The sequence below is a fragment of the Oreochromis aureus genome, linkage group 11 (assembly GCF_013358895.1).
Source record: "Oreochromis aureus strain Israel breed Guangdong linkage group 11, ZZ_aureus, whole genome shotgun sequence".
In the NCBI taxonomy this organism is placed as follows: domain Eukaryota; kingdom Metazoa; phylum Chordata; class Actinopteri; order Cichliformes; family Cichlidae; genus Oreochromis; species Oreochromis aureus.
The window spans coordinates 35429761-35452040 of NC_052952.1; the positions used below are offsets into that span (position 1 = coordinate 35429761).

General features: G+C 40.7%; 1 protein-coding gene across 3 annotated transcripts; it reads right to left on the reverse strand.

Moving 5' to 3' along the window:
- Window positions 1–4258: 4258 nt before the first annotated feature.
- Window positions 4259–22278, reverse strand: bag6 (BCL2 associated athanogene 6). Of its 3 annotated transcripts, none has more exons than XM_039619155.1 (25): window positions 22160–22278; window positions 19567–19654; window positions 19354–19471; window positions 18765–18979; window positions 18425–18496; window positions 15807–15929; window positions 15503–15708; window positions 15251–15383; window positions 14068–14268; window positions 13895–13985; window positions 13456–13506; window positions 12534–12880; window positions 12386–12458; window positions 11406–11758; window positions 10731–10995; window positions 10457–10626; window positions 10230–10283; window positions 9130–9238; window positions 8855–8979; window positions 8107–8241; window positions 7043–7099; window positions 6718–6942; window positions 6208–6315; window positions 5969–6115; window positions 4259–4801 (listed from the first exon to the last, which is right to left on the reverse strand). In XM_039619155.1, exons 2-25 carry the CDS (start codon window positions 19645–19647, stop codon window positions 4706–4708), a joined length of 3555 nt encoding a protein of 1184 aa, XP_039475089.1. In that variant the 5' UTR covers window positions 19648–19654; window positions 22160–22278; the 3' UTR covers window positions 4259–4705. The 3 variants fall into 3 exon arrangements, with proteins under 3 accessions (XP_039475089.1, XP_031610137.1, XP_031610139.1); XM_031754277.2 differs by having other exon boundaries at window positions 13763–13985; XM_031754279.2 differs by lacking the exon at window positions 18425–18496 and having other exon boundaries at window positions 13763–13985.
- Between the last annotated feature and the right edge of the window lie 2 nt (window positions 22279–22280).

Genomic DNA, 22280 nt, shown 5'->3' on the forward strand with positions numbered 1-22280 from the left:
CATATCTTCTAGTTTTTGAAGCTTACTTACGTGCTAAGCTTACTTAACACGTCACCAAAACAAAATCCAAGCCTATCCCTAAAAAAGCCACCCAAGCCTTTCTGGCAGTAAAGAAGAGTAAAGCTAAGCATGCACTGATGATTACTTTTAATAATGAAGGGCGGGGAAATACCCGGTCCTCATCGCGTAACCCATGTTGTTTCTCTGAGTGAGCGACTCTTCCTCTGCTCTGAACATGTAATGGAGCAGAGAGGTGGTCTCGATGTGATGGAGAAGCCCATCAGTGAAAACTACAAGCTCCTGGTTTGTGCTCCCGTCTTTCTCTGGCTGAAACAAATGAAGCATATTTGCAGCTCTCTTTCTTGGCACACAGTTTGACTTGTCCAACAGGAAATGACAGATGAATAAACTGCTCAGATTTTGTCATTTTGAGTGTTATCACATTTCCTTCCTGTTTCCATTCTTTATGCTAAGCAGTCGCTGACCAGTCGCTGGTTAAACAGACTTCTTCTTGAACTTTTCCTCTAAGAATCTCAATGATTATTCTGTCTCGTCTTGAAGCGGTAATAGAGAGAAGCTGTGTGAGCTCAGCAAACAATACACCTTATGCAAATAGCACAATGCTGGCTGGATGAGGACACACCACGGGCTGAACGTGTACGCTGAATTGTTTTTCACACAGTGGGTTTGGCTGTTTGCAGCGTTAACAAATTAAGATTAGGATCAGATTAAAGTCGAACCTGGCAAAACTCGTTTGTTTTCACTTGTTACTTTTTTCCTCCCTCTGTTTAAAAGCACATCCCAGGTCATTGAAACAGCTCTCCTTCATTTTTCAAACAAGCAGCAGGACTGAAGTGCTGGCACAGACACGGTCATAGAGCTTTGTTTGTCAGACCGTGCTGTTGCCGAGGTGAAGGTTGCTCAGCCACGTGACTCACTCTCATTCCTCACCCTGAACAGGATGCAGATCAGGAACTGCAGTCCTCAGGCGGTCAAGCCTGTTCATCAACATGTTTGTGAACTCAAACAGCTCAGCTGCTGATTTGGCAGGTGAAACAAAATGCTTTGTGTACACACTAAATAATAAAGGCCCTCTGTATTCAAATGCACTGATGCAACTGTGAAAAATGAAATTCAAACCTCTGTCTGAACGGTACGGGTTGTTTTACAGCATATCTGAATTAAAAAATTACCCGTTTGCTTTCTGGACTTTCTGTTTCTTATAGAAGTTTACATCTCAACACACAAAGAGTAGTTTGAAATGTTTTTCTTAAGAAGGAGGAGAAATCTAAAATCAACATTTCTGGGCAGGAAAAGATTAGAAATGCTTCCAGGGTCAAAGTTCATTTTAAAGGAAGCTGGGAGGAAGCACATGGTGAGTGTGTCACTCATGATTTTTAATGGCTGAATTATAAGAACGTCAGATTATTTTGTTTTTGCAGTTAATTTTCATTCAATGCAACAGTAACAAAATTAAATGAAATAAGCACAGATGGTTTGGGGTGTAAAAGGACAGAACTAAACTTTCTCATCTAGAAATACTGTCAGGGTGGATTCAAGAAAAGTGCTCCAAATGACGATCGTATCTCTGTGACTTCACTGAGATCCTTCACCTTTAACTGTCTTCTCATCTGAGAAAATGTGGAGCATCTGCCGCACCGAGGTTCTTGTTGTGGCAGCATTTATCACATTGTCATCTGGTACTCTCTGCACTGGTGCTTACTGAGATCAGCTGCAGTAAACTCAAACCTGACCTGGTGCAGGAACCAGAGCTGAAGAAACACTAAAATATGAGGTGTGGCCAAAAGGCTCCATTTAAAAATTGGGAAATGAGTCATTTTAAATTAGGAAAGGCTTTTATCATTTGTTGGTAACACCACACATATTTTGACTGACAGAACAAGGACTGGTCTCCAGGACTGCTAAAGGACACTGTACACTCCTATAGTATCAAGTCTTCATTTACAAGATAAGCCTGACCTAATTCCCATCCTGCTTGGCACCCTTTTGGACTCTAACGGGACTCGTTTCCAAAATAAAACCGGTGTTGTATTAGATAAGACTCGAAACTAGTGATTGGGACCATAAACTCATCAGGATTTTATTGAGGTCATTGATCATGTGGGAAGCATCCGTGTTGTCTCAGACTTCTGTACAGTTACACATCCAGAGAAGATGCCCCCTGCTGGTGATTATAGGGGATGCATGATTTTGCTACTTCTCTTTTCTGACTTTAGAATTTCCACCCATCTTTTATGTCTAGTCTTTGTATTTAAAAGTATCATCAGGTCTTCAGCACCCCCTGGTGGGCAAACTATAGAGTAGTCAGGTCATTTATTTCTTTTTAGTCCTTTATTTATTTCAGGATTTTTCTCAGTCTTTATTTTAATTTTTTATTATACTTATACTTTATAATAATAATAATAATAATAATGGATTGGATTTCATATAGCGCTTTTCAAGGCACCCAAAGCGCTTTACAATGCCACTATTGTAAAGTGGCATTGTCTATCTAAATATCATGAGATTTAGATAGACGTTTATTTATAAAAATTTTATATATCCAGGTTTCAATCTTTCAGGTCAGTTCTTCTATCTGCGGGTGATATCATCTCCCCCCCAACTTGTCGTCCTGGCTCCCCCTTGCCGTAGCATGTGTGTTGTACCTCATCAATCTATAGCTCTGTGAGAGTCCCTTCTTCCGAATGTTGGAAGAACTAGTGTTGTCTGTGAAGGTTCTCAGTCATCCAGGTCATTGTAGTCTAAGGAGTTTAGAAAGAAAAGCGTCTGGACTTCTTTAAGTTGCTTGAAGATGTTTCACCTCAAGAAGCTTCTTCAGTTCAAGGGTCAAATGGTGGAGGGTCCCAGATTTAAGCCCTGTGGGATTATTCCCCTAAGAGGGACAAAAGGACCCCCTGATGATCCTCTACCTAATCACATGAGTCAAGGTGTGAAAACGGGTGTAGGTCACAGTCAGCCAAAGTTTCAGGTGAGCTCATTGTGAAACCTGGCCCCACCCTATCATGTGATTTCCTGAGGTCAGATGGCCCAGGATGTGAGTGGGCGTTAAGGTGTCTGGGAAGGATCTCAAAACTGGATTATAGATGGCAGACAGTTGGTCTCGTAAACCACCGCCTCTGTTCAAAGATGGTCGCTCACAGTGGACATAAATGGCTTCTTTCACTCCTCTTTCAAACCATCTGTCCTCTCTGTCCAAAATGTAAACTTTGGCATCCTCGAAAGAGTGACCTTTGACCTTTAGATGCAGATGAACTGCTGAGTCTTGTCCCGTGGAGGTGGCTCTTCTATGTTGTGCCATTCGTTTGTGAAGTGGCTGTTTGGTCTCTCCGATGTAGAGGTCTGGGCATTCCTCGCTGCACTGTACAGCATACACCACGTTGTTAAGTTTGTGTTTTGGAGTTTTGTCTTTGGGATGAACCAGTTTTTGTCCGAGTGTGTTGCTGGGTCTGAAGTACACTGGGATGTCGTGCTTGAAGTAGTGTTCCAACAACATCCTACTATTGTCGTCTCTTGTTCCATGACTTCATATTTATCCTCTCTCTGCGGTAGACTTGGTTAGCATGGGGGGTTAGGACCTTTACAGACGCCCCAGGTGGGAATCGAACGTGCAACTCCCAATGTGTTGTTTTACCACTACGCTATCCAGCTGTTGTTGTTGTTTTTTTTTTAAATGATACTGCAAATACTTTCCAGGTAGTTTCCAAAGAGCACTTCTGTTGGAAGGACACAAAACATTTAATCCCATCTTGACACATGGGTATTTGCACTTTTGCTATTCATGTAGTTTATTATATCCCTTACTGTTTTTCTCACTACACAACTCACTTTTTTTACCTTGGATTTTAATTAGATTTCAGTCTGAGTCCTATCAGGTTTTCAGGTTTTTTAAGATGTGGTGTCTTTCTTTTAGGGTCTGCTTTTAGTCACATTACATTTATTTTATTGATCTGTGGTTTTCTCTTATTTACTAACTTGGTCAGTGTTGTTCCTTTTAAATGTGCTATGTGCTAAAATTAGCATTTCATGAATATTACAATTGTTGCATTCTGCAAAATGTAGTTAAGTGCTCAACTTAATGGCTATCATTAACTTAGCTTAATAATGTACTGATACACTTAAACTCATACTCAAGTGTACTTAAACCTTTTTAAAACAGGATTGTTCTTTAGTATTTTCACAGTGTAGAATTAATACTTTAGGAACTTCTTTCCTTAAAAAATATGAATGAAAAGAGTACTGTACTGTAATTATCAAGATTTTTATTAAGCATACTGTACATTCATGTACCAAACAGCATCACATGAAAGTCTTCTCCTGTGCTCCAGAGTACTGACAGGGAGGCCAGAGTCCACTAAATAATGAGGATTCAGGCTCCACATGAACAAAGCGACACAAGGGGGAAAAAGAAAGCAAACAAGACTAAAGTGACTAGATTTAGTGTAACTTAAATGTGGTGCAACACCTTTTTCAGTGAAGAACATTCTGCCAGCAAAGGTTGGACTAAAACACAGAGCAATAAATAGGCACTAGGGAAGTAGCCACATCAGCGCTAGGCCATTAGTCAGAGAGCTGTTGAAAAAGTGGACAGGCTGTTTGGGGGGTGAAGCTGCGCTGACTCGTAGTCAAATCAAAGTCCCAAAGGAAAGCAGGTGGAGGAGGAATCGGCTTCAGTGTTCGATTGGGATTATGAGTCTGGTGAGAAAGCTCTGTGTGCGTTGGGGAACTGCTGAGAGCTGAAATCCGGGTCTTCCCTCACTCGTTTCTTGATGTCTGTTTTAACCTGAAAAAAAATTGACTTCCATCATCAGTCAAGAAGGTGAACGGGCAGTTGTGTCACCGTGAGCAACTTCACTAAAGGCTACAGTCATAGTGGAGTTTAAGGTGGCGTTTTGTCACTCATTCAAGTGACTTCTTCAGCCACAGGCTGACTTCTGACTTGAATGAGTGATGAAAGATAAGACTTTTACTTTGAATGCAAACTGTCTCTCTTTACAGTTCGTGTCAAAGTGTTACTCCTACTTAACTAGCAGTTTACTGAATGTTTGGAGATAAACTGGCATCTTCCAAGCAAACTACAGGTGACCGCAGACACTGTATACCTCTTTGCAACCAGTTTCATCTAATGAGTGCCAGCAACCATTCACCAACTAATTGAAGAATACACGTCTTTCCCTAGTGCTGTGTGGTTCCCAGCAGATCTCTAGGCCTGTCTGACAGTAGAGGCTTTAACCACTCTAGTAGTTTTCTACTAAAGGAAGTAGCTCTCCAATTTACTGGTGTGTGCTAACTGCAGGAACTGACCCCGCAGGGCAATTTTCTTTATTGCTGGTTACCAGGAAAGGAAAAAAGCAGCTACTCTGGTGCCGGGAGGTCTGAAAAATATTTTCAGGGGCCTGATTGCTAAAAGTGGCATACACAATTTTCCTCTTCACCAAAACACCTGCGATCAGTTACATTTTTAAATTGCATAACAGCAACATAGAGGGTGCTCTCTGAGACAGTGTTTTGTGAGCTTCTAAAACGTTAGAAAGCCAATTAACTGGGTCACAACATGACATTGTAACTGTGTGATCAGATGCAGCCACTGTGTCAAACAAATTCAAGTCATCACTGCTGCATTTTTCCATAGTTTAGCATTGAGATGGACATTTTGAATCTTACAGTTAGTGTGATTATACAAACTGTGAGTTTCCTTTGTATCATCCTGGTGTGCTTTCACTCATCCTTCTGTCCTTAAAAACACTCTTAGGGCTCTTAATAGCCCTCCTCATGATTTCCCAGCAGTTTTCCACATTAGGAGTCTTATAATGGATGCTTTATGATATATTTCTTTTCTTTACTAGATTTTTATGTGGCCAGATCTATGAAAGCTGCGCGCAGCATGAACATAAACAATGTTCGATGTGCCTCTGCTTGATTTTTGCCAGTTTATGTAAGATGTAGTTACCTGTTCTGAATAAGCTTCCTTCACCTCCTGGGTCTCCAGGTCTTCCTGCAGCCGCTCAGCAGAGGTGATGGGCCTCACTCCGGCCGTCCTGGCTGCTTGACTCACTGCATCAGAGAGGGAGAGGAGGGCCGCACTGCCCTGTCCTGTCTGAAATCACACGCACAAACATGCAGCATAAAGAAAAGGGAGAGAGGCGAAATTCTTATGTGATGACAAAAAGTTGCACCTGATTTTATTACCTTTCTGCGTTTTGCTGGCATGCCATGCAAATATGCATCAGACAATGGAGGCTGAGCCTTCATCTTCCTCTGAGTCATAATATCACACCTGATGATGGGAACCCATTCCTAAAACACAGACAACGGAGAATATTAGGATTAAGCAAAAGTAGCTTTGAAAGGACAGAGTCATAGTTTAGGTCAGCTGTGTTACTGCACTGCAGCTAAGCAAGGCAAACACAAACGCACAGGATTTTGCACAACATGTGTCCAAAACTTTGGTTAAAGTTTTTTTCACAGAACTGGAATTCATACTTCAGTTGACGGCCAATAGAGACAATCACCTATTATTACATATGTGTTTTTCAAAAAAATAAACAGTTGCTATATATAAAAAGAAAAAACTGGTGTCAGTACAGCAATAGCACACGGTAAATGTAAAGCAGGGACACAAAGAGTTAAACACTTTTTCCAAATGGAGGAAAAAGATGACAGTTAAAGCAGTAAAAAGCGGTGGGAGGGGGCTCTTACAGGAGGAACAGCAGCAGCCCAGCCATCCGACTCTCCAGCAGACTCCTCCCTCCCTCCCTCCGCTCCCGCTGCTGCCATATCGCCACCTAATGGCACGGCTCCTCCTGAGGCTCCCAGGTCCCCAGGCAACACCCTCGTGTCCCGTGATGACACCCTCGTCTCCTGCGACACCGACATGGCCTCCTCTGCTGTGGTGGCTGCAGCTGGTGACAGGTTGTCCCCGATCTTTGGAGGTGGAGAACAAAACCATGAGGAAACTAAAAGGAAAACACAGGACCAGAACTGGCAAACTAAGGTCCTCTGAACTCTCGCACACCATGCTTACCGTTGCACTTTGTGCCTGTTCAGGCTCTTGGCCACCAGCTGCAGAAGACTGATCTCGCTGTGAAAGAATACCATGTAATATTTATTAGCCATTTCAGACGGGCAGTTCAGAGAAATGTGATATGGAGCAGCCATCAGATAAGAGGGACTGCTCTCTCTGCATGTTGCACATGTGCTCTGCACTGCAGGAAACACACAAGGACAGTAAAACCAGATTCTGAGTCTTATCGCAGATGAATTATTGGCAGAGGTTTGAAAAGAGTGTTTGACTGACCTGCTTTGTCAGTATCTGCTTCATGTCACTTGGAAAGATTTTATTAATATCAGAAGAGTTCCTTGTAAATATTTTAAGTTATTTTAACTATTTAGCTGCACAGTTTTGTTTCATGTTGTACTTAGATGGTTAGGTTTTTGATGGGTAAGGCCATTAATTATCTCAGTAAGCCTGCACGGTTTCTCATGGCCAGCAGGGGGGCTGTCGAGCTTCCACTGAAGTCTACGACCTCTGATGACTTCATGGTTCTATTTTCAAATTTTACTGAATACAACATGATTACTTTGTACAGTCCAAATTAAAGTTAAAGAGGAGGATAAAGCTGCTGTATTCCAGGATTGGGTGATGAGCTGCTACTGTGCAGGTGAGTGGTTTATGTATCAGATCCACTTCTTGCTTGTCACACACACAGCTGCAAATGTTCTGCTTGAGGCCTCTACACAATGACCACAGTGTCTGTGTCCATCTTTTATATCGTGTTTGGTAATAGCTCAGTCAGGCTGTCTTCTTACATGAAATTTGTACTGATCTGCACATACATGTCGCAATGTGCAAAGATTTATCTGTAACTGCAGGATTTTGTTTGCTGTGAGTCACAAAAATTGATTTACAGATTTACAGTTACACAACTCTAAACACACACTACAAAAACAGCCTGAAGCTTGAGCGGCTGCATCAAGCAGATGAGGCATGGGGGGGTTTGCTTTCCTTGAATTACCATCACGTCCAATTTTATTCTGAGAATTTGAAATTTAACGTGCATGCAAGTGTGTGTGTGTCTGCTGCGTTACCTGTGTGTGAACGATGTAGCTCTGGATCTGCTCCTGTGTGATGGGGATGTGCTCCAGAATCACCTGCAGTCTCATCGTCATCATGCTGGTCATCCAGTTAACCAGACTGGGGCTGATGTCACTTGACATCCTCCGCTAGAACAAAAAAAAGTTTGTTTTTTATCTCACAGGGACATTTTCTCCTGTATTTTGTCACTTTTTAGGTTACATTCTCTCTTTAAATTGTTAAAGTATACCACTTTTCTTAGTTTATATCTCTGACTATTTCTATTAACATCAAATGACAGAGCAGCTGAATTCTTCATTCTTTACTTCTAAGTTATAATAGTGCACATGACACTTTCTCTTTTTAAATCACTTTAAGTAAACAAGTGCAGTACGGTACTTCTGAAGTGTGTTTAAAGTCTGACTTTCATATCTACTGTTAAACAGCGGATCTCCATATTAAACTTGAACTGTTTCAAATAATGTGTAAACTGTATGTTTTAGCTGTAATAGCTCAGAATTTACACTAGTTGATGCTAATTGATGATGAAGTGATAGAAAAAATATAGACAAGAGTACAATGGAACTGTCTCCTGTCAGAAGCACTCAGTAGCGCCTCTGTGTGGCACTGACTTCTCCTGTAAATGCGTGTAAATAAAATTGAATTTGTACAAAACACCAAATTTGACCTTCTTTGACCAAAATGTACTACTTTCATTTGTGATAAGTATTTATTCTTGCTGAGTGGAAATTGTGTACATACAATTCGGTGGTTGATGACAGCAGTTAGAGCCCTCTGGTCTCCTCTCAGGCAGTGAAGGTTGAGAGCAAGACACTCGAACAACGCCTGGTTACACATCTGTAACAGCTGGGGCCCAAATGTTTCATCTGGAAAACACAATTTAAATTAAATAATAAAAAAAAGTGAATGTATTTCAGTTACAAGTATAACACTTCCCACAAATATTCCATAGATAAACTCTTTAAGCTGCTGTTCGACACAAAATGAGGAAACAATGAAGCCAAAGTTGAGTTTACCAGTGCAGCGCAGAATGTGTGTGGCGATGCGAGTCAGCTGCTGTCTGAAGAAAGTCATGTTGGTCTGGGTGATATCAACGCCCTCCAACACGCTGACTGAAGACTCTCTCTGTTGGGTTTCAAAGGAGAAGATCTCTTCACAATTATTTCAGTCAAAAGCAGATGGCACTTTAACATAACTGGCTATTACTCTTTAATGCTGTGGGACGGGTTAGCAGGACTCAAGGTCTGCTGCTGCTACCCTGTTTGCAAGCAACTAACATTTTCCCTACAATGTAACAACATCCCAGCTTCCTATCATTGACTGTGGCAAAATGCATTTGAACACTCCACACTACATGCCATCCCAACCATGACTAAATGGACAGAACATAAACATGCAAATGGTAGAAATTGTAGTATTTATCAGTGATAGCAGCTAGGCTAGCTATGACAGCAAGTTATTTTATCTAGGTGCTTCAGTACTGATGAGTCTGAAATAATACCAGTTCAATACTTGCTGCTACTATCAGCAATTCCAAACACTGTCTACCTTCATCTACTGCAAATTAAAGTAGTTTTATATACTTCACATCTGCTTTGCCTACCAGACAAAACAACCCATTAATATTAGGCAGGTCGGTTCCAAATTGTTGAAGGTCAAATGAATATTCTGACTGAAATCCTTAAAAAAACAAACAAACAAACAAACTGACAGAATACATGACAATTTGTATAACTTTTTATAACTTTTAAACTTTAATACAAATTTCAGCTTTAGTTCAAGTTCATCACCTGGTTACAAGACCTGAGGCCATAGACAGATTAGCAAAGCTATCACTTTAGCAGGAGGAAGCCAAATGCAATCACCATCCACTCCGCACTGAACCTTTTTTTTGTAACTTAAAATGTGCACATCAATGATGCTGTAACTCTTTAGCTGTTATTCTCTGTACTCTACTGTAGTGAAGTGATGTTTAGTTACATCTTTTGAGAAACACAAAACAGACTGCATTAGATGCACATATATCCAAAGCCAATCTGTGGAATGATATTATGTGCTTGATTATGTACTTGAGTTTTGTAAGTCGTTATGAGAAGAAAGTAAGTGCAGGACTTACAAAGCTTTCAGTGATATATTCCTCCAGTTCATTGACAAGACTGTCAGCAGCAGCCTGTGAAAGGGAAAGAAAACAACAATTACTGATAAGGTTCATAAAAAATAAAAACAACCAACAAAAATGAGGGATATGTTATGAAGTAAAATAGCTCTGTCTACTTGTAAAGTGCCTCTAAAATTGCCAACAACATTCAAAGAATGATACAGATTCTGGTGAGTGGTACTGACAGCAATGTTCTGATCGGTGGGCTCTCTGCCGTTGAGGTAGTTCTGGTTGAAGAACTGGGCCAGTTGTGGCTGGATGCGGCTCAGAGGCTGGTGCTGGCCATGAAGCAGCATCACCAGGTCAGACATAGTGAAAGTCTGACACACCAACATCAGCAGCTCCCCAAAGAACCCTGGACCCAAGATACAAAAAAAATGTACACAATCAAGAGGGAGACAACATACATATAAATGAGTCTGTATCTGATATTATAAGTAAATGCGGGTTATTACTTACCCGTTGGTTCCTCGGGACTGATGAAAATGTTGGTTGACTGCGACAGCCTCTGCATGAACTGGGCGATGCTCTCCGTGTCGTTCTGGCCTTGGCCCAGAGAACCCATCATGGTACTGAGGACACCGCGAACGATGCCCGTGAACAGCTCCGGGTCGAGGGCTTCGGCTGCTGCTGCGCCAGGGTTAGGTGTTGGGTTGGGCCTTGCCCCGGGTGCTGGAGTGGTACCAGGGGGAGGAGGGGGTGGTGAAAAGATGGGCTGGGAGGCCTAGAAATAAAGTGGAAACAAGATGTCAGGGTTTAGTGACAGTTTAAATGCAGCTGATTCTTGTGAAAATGGAAAGAACTGCACATGACTCACTTGCTACCAGCCCTTCCCTTGGAAGACACTGTGATGAATAGAACTCATTTAAAATTATGTGTTTTCCAAAACCTTTTTCCTCCTTATGTTTGGAGGGAATCTCTTGACAGCCAATAGAGATACAGGTGATAGAGTTGTGCTCTCTTAGTGCTCTTTTGCTTGAATATATTCAGTTTCCAATAATCAAAATATTTCAACAAGGCAATCCCTCCATCTTTGTATTCATTTCTTGCACAACAGAGTGCAGATCAAATCCAAAGGTAATTTGCATGTGGAGTGCATTGTGTGCACACATGTCAAAGACAGGAGGCACTTACTTGCTGCATGAATTCAGCCATTCCCTGGATGAAGGCTGGGACTCCAGACGTGGTGACAGTTATCGAAGGGTTCCCAGCCGCACCGCTTCCAGTGCCGCCAGCTACCCCCAGGAGTGAACCTAGAAGCTGGCCAAGGTCTGAAGGCATCTGCTGGGGCTGGGGCTCACTGTTGTTGGTCTCATTTTGGTTTGGGGTGGCAGCAGTAGTGTTTGCAGCAGGAGGTGGTGTTGGACCCGAGGTGGAGAAGGAAAAGGAAGAGGAAGATGAAGATGAAGAGGTGTGAGTAGAGGAGGAAAAGGAAGAAGAGGTGGGTGTGGATGTAGAGGAAGAAGAGGATGTGACCGTTTGACCAGCTGCAAGCAACAAACAAACAACAAATCAAAACAAACAACTAAAATACTGTTGAAGAATATATTAACAGAAACATATGCCTGTATATTTTTACTAATGAACTTGACTAAAGTAGCTTTGCATGATTTACGGTTAAAAATAATGCTTATTTATCTTAATCTAAGAGAAAGAACCCTTCAATCCATCCTGTGTGAAAAAAAGCTGTTTTAACTCCTCCCCCTTTAATGTCATCTTCTCTTTAAGCCAACTTTGGTTTGATTGGCTGCCCCTCATACTAAAGGTTAAATAAAGGTCATTATAGTTAATTATTTTTTTACAAACAGTTTAAAAATATCTTAAGTAATATTGTGCACTTTTAACAGTAAAACAAAAATAGAGAATCTGTTTCTAATTGTAGTCTGCCAATTTCAACAATGCAGTAATGATGTTGTCTGTTTATTAAGAACACAGCATCTACATGACTGAGACACTGAAGCCTTTTAAAATTGTTGCATGCACTGAAATATCTACTCAGAATTTCTTTAGATCCTGACCCTGACCAAAACACCCCAGGCAGCATCGTACAGATCCAGGAGTACAAAGGAAAAGAAAAGTTTAATATGTCTCCTTTACTGAGTAAATCATCTCACCCATTTGTCCGGGGAGCAACAGCTGTCCAACCAGTCCACTAATCATCTGGTTGAGAGCAGCGGGATTGAAAGCCTGTGAGGAACATATTATTATTCATTGGTAATGCTTAAATATCTCATGGTAAGCATCACACTGCAATATTCCCACCTGTCCGGGCTGCTGGCCTGGCATGGCAGTCCTCACATTTATGGTGGTTCCCCGGGTACCAAAGGCAGGAGGGGGCATGTTGGGTGCAAACGGGGGTCGGGTGAAGACAACCCGTGCCTGGGGTTGGGGGCCAGTACTGGGAGGTGGCGGGGGAGCGGTAGGAGTGGTGCTGGGTGTATTAGGGCATGTGGTCGTGGCTGAGGAGCTGGCTGTGGAGCTGGGTGGGGTCGGCTGCGGTGGGGTTGGTTGGCCGGTGGCAGCTGCGGTGGCGGCGCTGGTCGCTACGGCAGCAGCATATTGGCTGATTTGTTGCATGAGATTCCTCATAAAATCAGGAGGGAGGGCGCCTAAGGGTGAAAGAAACACCAGGGAATTAGTAGCACATGATTTAATTTAGTTGGTTAAGAGGATTTTCAGCAGCTAGCAAAAGAAGGCTTTCGTTCTCAAAACAATATTCAGTATCCCACTTGAACTGTGGCATGATGGAAAAAATTAACCGGACAGAAAGCCCTGCTACATCATGTGGGCAACCCCAGCTCATGGTACTTTTTCACTTTACTTTGTCCCAAACAGCTCTGTAGCTAACATAAACCTAAGCAGCTCTAAGTCTCTGCTGTCTCAGCCAGCTAGTTGTAAATACACTGCACATAAGATTTAAATATATCCAACAAAATTTGTGAGCTATGACTTTGCCTTTAGAGCAGGATACGTTTATTTTGATGAAATGCTCAAACTTTTACAGCCTCTATACTCTATAATAAAATTTTATGAAGGCTAATAAGTGTTTTTTGTGGAATGATTTAAGAATTTACATGAATGAAACATGCCAGTAAACTATATGTCCTTGGTGTGACTTGAGTGAAATCGAGTTTGACACCTCTGTTTTACATGAAGACACGCAGTATTTTCAAACATGCTATACCTGGCTGTCCAGTCATTTGCTGTCCAGCTGTTGCTGTGTTTGCACCTGGGCCTGCACACAAACAAGAACACTCTCAGTTAATGCTGGTCAGACTCTTCATGAATGTAACATTTGCATTATCAGAGCCATCGTGTAACAGACACTGGAAAGATCATCTTGCTTGTAAATCCTGAGTTAAAAGTCCCATCCTGCAGCTCTCTGCTTGAGCCAGCAGTGCAGACGTGGAACTTATTTAACTCCAGTGCAGTGACAGACACACACAGCTTGAATGGAGCATTCAATCAGTGGCGGGTAGGGGACAACACACCGTCCGTGTTCATCTGCATCATGACCACCGGGACTGCCTGGTGGCTGATCCTGATGACCCGGTGGCCAGCCTGTCCCTGTCCAGCCTGCTGATTGGACGGGGAAGTCTGTGTGGGGGAGGTCTGTCCCTGACCTGCCTGCTCCGCCTGGCTGGTCGGCTGAGTGGACGTGGCTTGTCCCTCAGTGCTGTTAGCCGCAACAGTCACTGTGGCACCCAGGTTCATCTGTTGGTGAAGACGCAAGCAGTCAGTCTGGTTTCCTAAGAGATTTTCACTTTAGTGACTAAATCTGCTTCCATTCACTTACTTGCACTGGGATGTGGTGGTGCATAGCTCCAGGAAGGGAGACCGGGTTGGTGTAATGAGAAAATGGCCGGACTACATGCAGGTGACGGGGGACGGGACTCATTAGGTTCAATCGCAGGTCGCTGAGAGCTACTAGAGTGTTACCAAGGAGACGCAGACACTCCCATGTCAGGGCGAGAGTTCGCTGGTCCTCCTCTCTCTCCTGTAGCAGAAAAGAAACTTGTTGAAATCTTATCTCATCTCAAACTTAAGTACACTGTATAGAGATCACATTTTCTTTATTTGCTTTATTTTTAATTACCTATTTTTACCTATTTTATTTATTGTTTGGGTTTTGAAATCTTTACATTTTACCTACCAGACGATTGCTTTACTAACCGATCAGAGCTTATTGAACACTTTACATGTTATTCTGTCATGTCTCGTCTTCTTAGTGTACTTTATCCAACATTTCTTTATTCATTTTATTTTAATCTTATTCTTACTATTTCTATGATGATGTGTCAATTTAATTCATTTATTTTCTCCAGAGTTTCTAATCGTTTTCTTTTTTTAATTTGTTGTTTGTCTAATTGCAATTTATTAGCATATCTCTGATCTCTGATTCACTTGTCAGAGGAAGAAAAGGAAGATTTTGGAGCTTTAAAGGACACATTTGAGTATTTGGTATAATGAAGTCAGCAGAGTGAGTTATGGGTTTTTGACTGTTTAAAGTAACTTGCAGGTTTCACTTACTTTATTCGATATTACTACCAATTAGAGATGGCACGATACCACTTTTTTATGTCCGATACCGATATCATAAATTTGGATATCTGCCGATACCGATATGAATCCGATATTGTGTGTTTTTCAATCAATAAAACTTTTTTTATTGATTGAGTCACTCTGATCATGACTCAAAAAGCTAGATCAAATATTGGTAATGCAATATTTTCAATTCTGTTCTCACTTTGTTTTTTACAGTTTTTCATTTAACTGCAAACTGGTTAACATCACTGATAGCTCCAATGATCCATTTCCCCAGTGTCTAACATTAACGACTACTGCTTAGGTCAATCAGTGCATTCCTACTTATTCGTCTAAACAAGGATTGACAAGTATCAAAGCATCTGTTATACAAAGCACGGATTAACAATGTATAGTAAAGATTTCCAGTGAATTGTTTTTTGTTTGAATCCTACTGTATTGTTGTTGTATTCTGCAGTGGTGGCTGTCTCGAGGATGGTGTGAGCTCTCTGGATGAATGGTTGCAGTCTCTCCTCAACCCTCCGCAGCTCAGACAGCATCTCTGCCAGTTCAGCCGGGCTGGGATGACTGAAAGAGGAAAGAAAGGCAGACTAATTAGAATTACACATGACAGAGACATACAGAGAAATAAATGCACAGTTTGACCTTTGTAGAAATCTGAGTTAGCAAGCTAGATTTTGTCTCACTTGGGTCCAGGTTGCGGTGTTGGTCCCTCAGATTGAGCTGAAGAGGAGGGTGGAGGTGGGGGAGTTGTTGGAGGTGGGGAGGTGTCCATTGGCTGAGCAGAGGGAGAAGGAGTAGAGGTGGTGGAGGAAGATGATGGAGGAGGGGGAGCAGCGGCAGGAGCAGCATCGGTTGTCTCTGTTTGAGAGGACGAGTCAGTTGGTCGACCCTGAAAACCGACACAAGAAAGCAGCAAAACTGTTACTGAGAAAGGAGCAGTTTCTCTGGAGCGCCTCTGCTGAGGTATTTGGGGGGGTAAGTGCTCACCTCCATTCGTTGGATGACATCATTGATGTCCCTCAGCAGGTTCTCAGCTAAGACCAGCCTCAGCCTTGGCTCACTCTGCACTGGCTGGTCCATATCGATGTGCACATTCACAGACCCATTGCTCTGTAACAAAGAAGGAAAGGTGACAATAAACAAAACAATTCAGTGTCATGTGCAGCTGTGTACAATTATGGCATCATTAGGATGAAGTTAAAACAATGTTACAGTTACAATGCTTTAGACTAAAAGCCTTATTTAACCATACTTTGTTTTACTTTATACGCTTTAAGCACTGCATCTACAACCCAATTCTAACAAGTTGAGACACTGCGTGAAATGTAAACAAAAACAGATTGCAATGAATTTCTTAAGCCCATACTTTATCCATAACAGAACATAGAAAACAAATATTTAAACCGAGACACAATTTCATGGAAAATATTCGCTAATTTACAGGCAGCAACGTGTAAAACAAAAAAAGTTGAGGTGGGGACAAAAAAAGACTGGAAAAGTAAATGGTACTAAAAAGAAACAGCTGGAGGAACATTTTGCAACTAATTAGGTTAACTGATTAGAGGACAGTATCACGGGGCTGCATCAGTGCCTGTGGCATCATGATGCTGAAAAGTATATACTAGAGATGGCACGATACCACTTTTTTATGTCCAATACCGATACCATAAATTTGGATATCTGCCGATACCGATATGAATCCGATATTGTGTGTTTTTTTCAATCAATAAAACTTTTTTAAATATATTGCTGCATTTTGTATAAGTTCATACTCAAGTTTAAATAAACAACAACACTAAAGCTATTCTGTTATACCTGTATGTAAAAAATACACTGCACCCAAAATATTTCATAGTGCAGCAACACTGATCAATCTAATAAACTTAAACCTACTCCATCCTCCCTGTTCTGATATTTTAAAGAGTACTTAGCAGAAATATTAAGCAACCTAACTAATAGGGTTGCAAACTCCCAGCAAAAAAAAAAAAAAAAAAAAAAAAAAAATAGGGAACCACCCCCACCTCATGATGCATCAACTTTAATTTGATGCAGTGTGAAAAAAAAAAAATGCACAGAAATAAATTATTTTTCAAGAAAAATTAAATAGATTCAACATCTTTCTTCAACAGAATTGCAGACTGCACAGACGGTACCTTCCCAAAGGAAAAAGTAGTATAGCTTACTAGGGTATATTAGACTTAACAGTTACTATATACAGTAATGGACTTCTATATATTTTACACAAGATTAAAACTTTGGGTGTAAGATTCAGATATTTATTTATTAAAAGCTAGACATTTTAAATGAGAATAAGAAAGAAAAGTATGTCTTTGTGCCCCCTTTTCCCTGTTCATGCCCTATCGGCCCCCCTGGCTACACTTTGCAAGATCCGCCCCTGCACAGTTACCAGCCGTCAGCTACGTAGAAAAGGATCCTGGTGTAGAAAGTAATATTAAATAAATTCTAACAACAGCTTATCAAGCTTAAACGTGCTGCTGTTGTTCAGCCGCTGGTTTCCTCTTTCTGGTGCAAAGTGGGCCAAAAACAAAGAAGAGAGAAAAGCCGATCAGCTGATCATTAAGCAGTTTCACGATTGAAGTAGCAGCAGGAGAGAGAGAGGCAGTCGCTCCATATATCAGTTGTTAAGCTTAACGTGGGAACGCTTTACAAACATTCAGAGATGAACTTACACACTTGCTTTACTTCTCTCTGGGATAACTTCCTCAGAGATGAAATGCTGGTTTGGTAGCGAGGCTACAAATACACACAGCCGCTCTATCATCTGACGCACACTGCTCCGACGTGCTACGGTTATGAGCCGAGTTACGCGTGTAGCAAGTTTTGTGAGGTGCTTTTTTGATATTTAATGGATCGGATTACATTTTTTATTTCTCGCCGATATCCGATCCAGTAATTTAGGTCAGTATCGGACCGATACCGATACGTAATATCGGATCGGTCCATCTCTAGTATATACAGGTGTTAGAGAGACATTTGCCTCCATCCAGATGACATTTTGTTCAGGGAAAGCCTGTTTCAGCAAGATGATGCTACACTGCATGCTGCATGTATTACAACAACAAGGTTTATTGGAGGAAGTTCCAGGTGCTGAACTGGTCTGCAGTTCAAACCTTTCAGCAAATAAAACCATTTGACGCATTATGAAAAAAAAAATATGACATGAGCCAGCATGGTTGCAGCAGCTGGTCTCCTCAGTTCCCAGATGTTTATGGACTCTTGTTAAAAGAAGAGGGAATCCTCCACAGCGGTAACAGAGTCCTAGATTTTAAGGCCATGTTTTCTTAGCTTTTTCTGAGACATGTTGTTGCTATCAAATTTAAAATGAGTAAACATTTTCTCAGTTTAACATTTTCAACATGTTTTAAATGTTCTAATGTGAATAAAATACGGATTCAGGAATGAAATTGCAAATTATTTCATTCTGCTTTCATTTAATTTTTACATAGTTACCAAAAATTTTTGGAATTAGTGCTGTACTTTTATATTTCTGACTAATTTTCAATCAACAATTAATCGAGTATCCATGTTTTTGGGGTGCAGGAGCAGGGCGGTGTACTGCACTGGGAGAACATGCAAACTCTCACCCCAGTGCTGGTTGTGACTCTGGCATTCCTAGCATTCTCTCCCATGCTGGACACCATTTGCTGGACTGACATCTATATGAAAAGATTCAGGTACAGAATGACCAAGATGAAAACATTATTAACAGAAACCAACAGAGGGAATATTGCATACAGACGTTAAATTCAAAGCAGAGAATGTGCTTCCACTTCTCTGCTACATGGCGTAATAATTAGTAGTAATCAATAATGGAATAATAACATCGGTTTTCTGAGTTGCTTTTCATCACCCTTTGGTTATATCTGAACCTTTGCATGTGACATTGGACCATAAATATAACTTGAGAAGATAAAGCAGACCAACCTGTATTTGCTGGGGATCCATGATGTTGACAGGGAGGTTGAATGTGCCAAGCATTACGTAGCTGTTAGCGTTGCGATCATGTGGAGGCACTTGTGATGTTCCCTGGGAGGAAGAGGATGGCCCACTCTCGGCTGAAGAGCCTCCTGACCCTGAGCTGGGCTGTGAGGGTGGAGGGGGCGCTCGCTCCACGAGGTGGATCACTTTTCCACCCACATCTGGTAGAAACAGTCATATGCAGTTACACATCTCCAATCATACTTCAAGAAAATATTTTTTTAAAAAAAGCATTTCCAACACACAGACTCTACTTGAATGCACTACTAAATCTTTCAGTTAATTACACATAGCTGTTAAATTCTTTTTCAGCAATGGCCCACATCATCAACACAAATTGTTTTAAAAAGCAGCAGAAACTCTTAAACACCATAGTAAATTCCAATTTATCTGTAACCAAGTGTAACCAAAATGTTAAGAATTCATTCTCCGTGTAATACCAAATACCCAAAAACGTATTTCCTGCTTTCCAGGAGGAAGTACAAAGACCAACAAGTAACAATCTAGTTCTGCATTTCATTCTTTATTTACTTACTGTAGTCTGCCAGAGTCCTTTCGTCCTGCAGCACTCTGCCCTGGTAGATCAGCCTCTGTTTATCCACCGGTATACCCACTGATGGGGCAATGTGCTCCTTGAACTCTTTCACCGTCAGCTACAACAAAGATTGAACAGACATGAGTAACACCACAGGAAAGATGAACTAAGAATAAGAATTTCCTCCTGAGTTTGCACCATGCATGTACTTACCTGAGCGCCAACAGTGTAGGTTCTGCTCTGGGAGTCTAATGTTTTCACCGTCACCTCTATGTCAGCAGTTTGTTCTTCCATTGTGTTCCTGTAACAGAAAGATGTATTTTCCATTTATAGCTCAGCTGAAACTGGATTCTTAGGGTAAATATGATGACTGTTATGTGAGAGTTTAAACACTTTGCTAATTTGAAATCCTCTCATATTTCTTTTTTAACATAAACATCTATTTTAAACATCTCTGTGAGATGTGAAATGGAACATTTGGGACTAATTAGGACAATTTACAGTATAAAACAAAGACTCTCACTTAAATTACCACAAACATATCTTTTGTCATTTGATACTTGCTGACTCAAAGGGTCCGTAAAAACCTGATGTGCCGGCCAGTAATTACCAACTGATACTGCTCCTACAGCTATGGCCAATGATAATGTTTATTCTCAATTAATGTGTTAATAATTACTCACACGGTCTATAAAATGTAAAAAGAATATATGAAAATAGCTTCAAAATATTGTGGTTGTTGTAACTCATAGGTTAAAAAAAAAATATTCAGAAATGTAGAACATATAGGAAACAAAACACTGTGTGGACCTACAGCAAAATTAAAAAAAAAAACAAAACCACCATAAAATGTTAACTACAATACTTTTATTTTCAAAAATATGTGCATACTCTTGTAATAATAATTAACAATATTTAACTATTATTTATTTACAGCAATTTTTCTCTACTAATGTTTTCTCAGTTATCTTCCTCTTTATTGGTGGACCACTCATGATGTTGTGGCACTAATGTGGCAAAATACTATTTCCTCACTTATCATTTTAAATGTTAAAGTTCATGATAGTACATTTATTAAAAGACTGAACAAGTTGACAAAAGGGCTGCCACAGCCATCTTTCTCTTTAAAAAGAACACAATTAGATTTGCAAACTTGCATCTAAACAAACTACAAAACTTTTGGAACAGTGTTTTTTGGACGGACAAGACAAATGTGGAGATAATTGGCCATAATACAAAGTGCCAGTGGTTTAAACCAAACACAGCATATCAGCATAAACGTCTCATACCAACTGTCAAGCAAGTGGTGGAGGGGTGATGTTTTGGGCTTGTTTTGGAGTCTAGGATGTGGGCACCTGCAGTCAGTGAGTGGATCATAAATTTCTCTGTATGTTAAAGTATTCTAAAGACAAATATAAAGCGCCTTGAGGCGACTGCTGTTGTGATTTGGCGCTATATAAATAAAATTGAATTGAAATATGAGGGCATCTTTTCAATAACTAACCCTTGTGTACAACAGAACAGCTAAAAAAAAACCCCGAAAGAGTCAAGGTGTTGTAATGAGCAAATCAAAACAAAATCTAAAGTTCATACTGCAATCTGATGTAATGCTGTGACAGGAGAGCTTTGTATAAATGAATGCCCGCCAACCTCAATGAACTGAAGCATAAACCATGTATAAAGAAGAGTGAGACTGATAATATCATACAGATAAAGATTACTTCAAGCTGATGCTGGTTAAGGTGTTTCAATAAGCTACTGAATCATGTGTGTACTTAGTTTTTCAAAGGACACATTTACACAGAACACACATGCTTTGTGATCAAGATCAAGATCATGGTAATAGTAGACAATGTAACACGTGGGAGAAGATGATGTGAGAGACTGATAATGTCTTACAGAAAACCATTACTTCAATTTAATGATGCTAAGGGTGATTCTACAGGCTACTGAATTATTGGGATCCCATAGTTTGTTTGTTTTTTTAGACACTACTTCTGCATTTTGAGTTAATTGTTGTTAAACTTTAACACAGTGTCATATGTCATATAAGTATGTTATAATTTTCAGGCGTAGTAACAAACTAGTTATTATCACCGGATTTGAAAAGCCTTGAAAATAAATAGAAGATGCATTATGTTTATACCATGGCAAAGATAAGGTGTGTATTGTTTTCCCTTTCATTTCATTTGAAATGTTTATCTAAAGAATATTTTTTCGCCACCATCTTACTTGTCTTGACAGCTACGCAGCATATGGATTTATAAAGAAAATAGTGCCGTCCGCAGGTGCAGAAAACTTCACAGAGTTGCATGTTCCTCAAAACCAGCAACAAAAACACGCAGCAGTTTTTTTCGTGCAAACCACCGATGTAAAACCGAAGGACACAGCTGAGTCTGATCAGCGAAACACTTGCTCGTGTTGTTTTGGAGTTTGCGTGCTCGGTAACAGCGTAATGTTGAGTAGTTAGCCGAGGAACCGAGGCTGCTTCATGCTGGGCCAGACACCGACGTGCACTGTCTTTATTTAAACTCTTTTTATTAATTTAACTCTTAGAACAGTGGTATTTGACTCTATTTCTATTTAGCAGAATTTACGTGTAACAGTAGCTTACTTAACCACCAAAGGCTTGCTAGCATGAATTAGCTTTGCTTAACTTGGAATCCTGGCAGACGTCACGAACGAAGCTAACTTTGAGCTAACTAGCTAATGCTAAAGCTACTAAAACGGAACGTTAAAATTAGCTTAGCAATCCGAAACAGAGTGAAATTTCGTTTTAATTAAGTCTGTGTCGTTAAACGGTTACCTTAGAAGTTACTATCCTCTCGACTTATCCAGTGTATGCAGCTGTTTTCTTATCTTCAGCTAGCATGCAAACGACTTCCCTGTAGCTGCTCTGGTACTTGCCAGAAACTGCCAGGCTACGC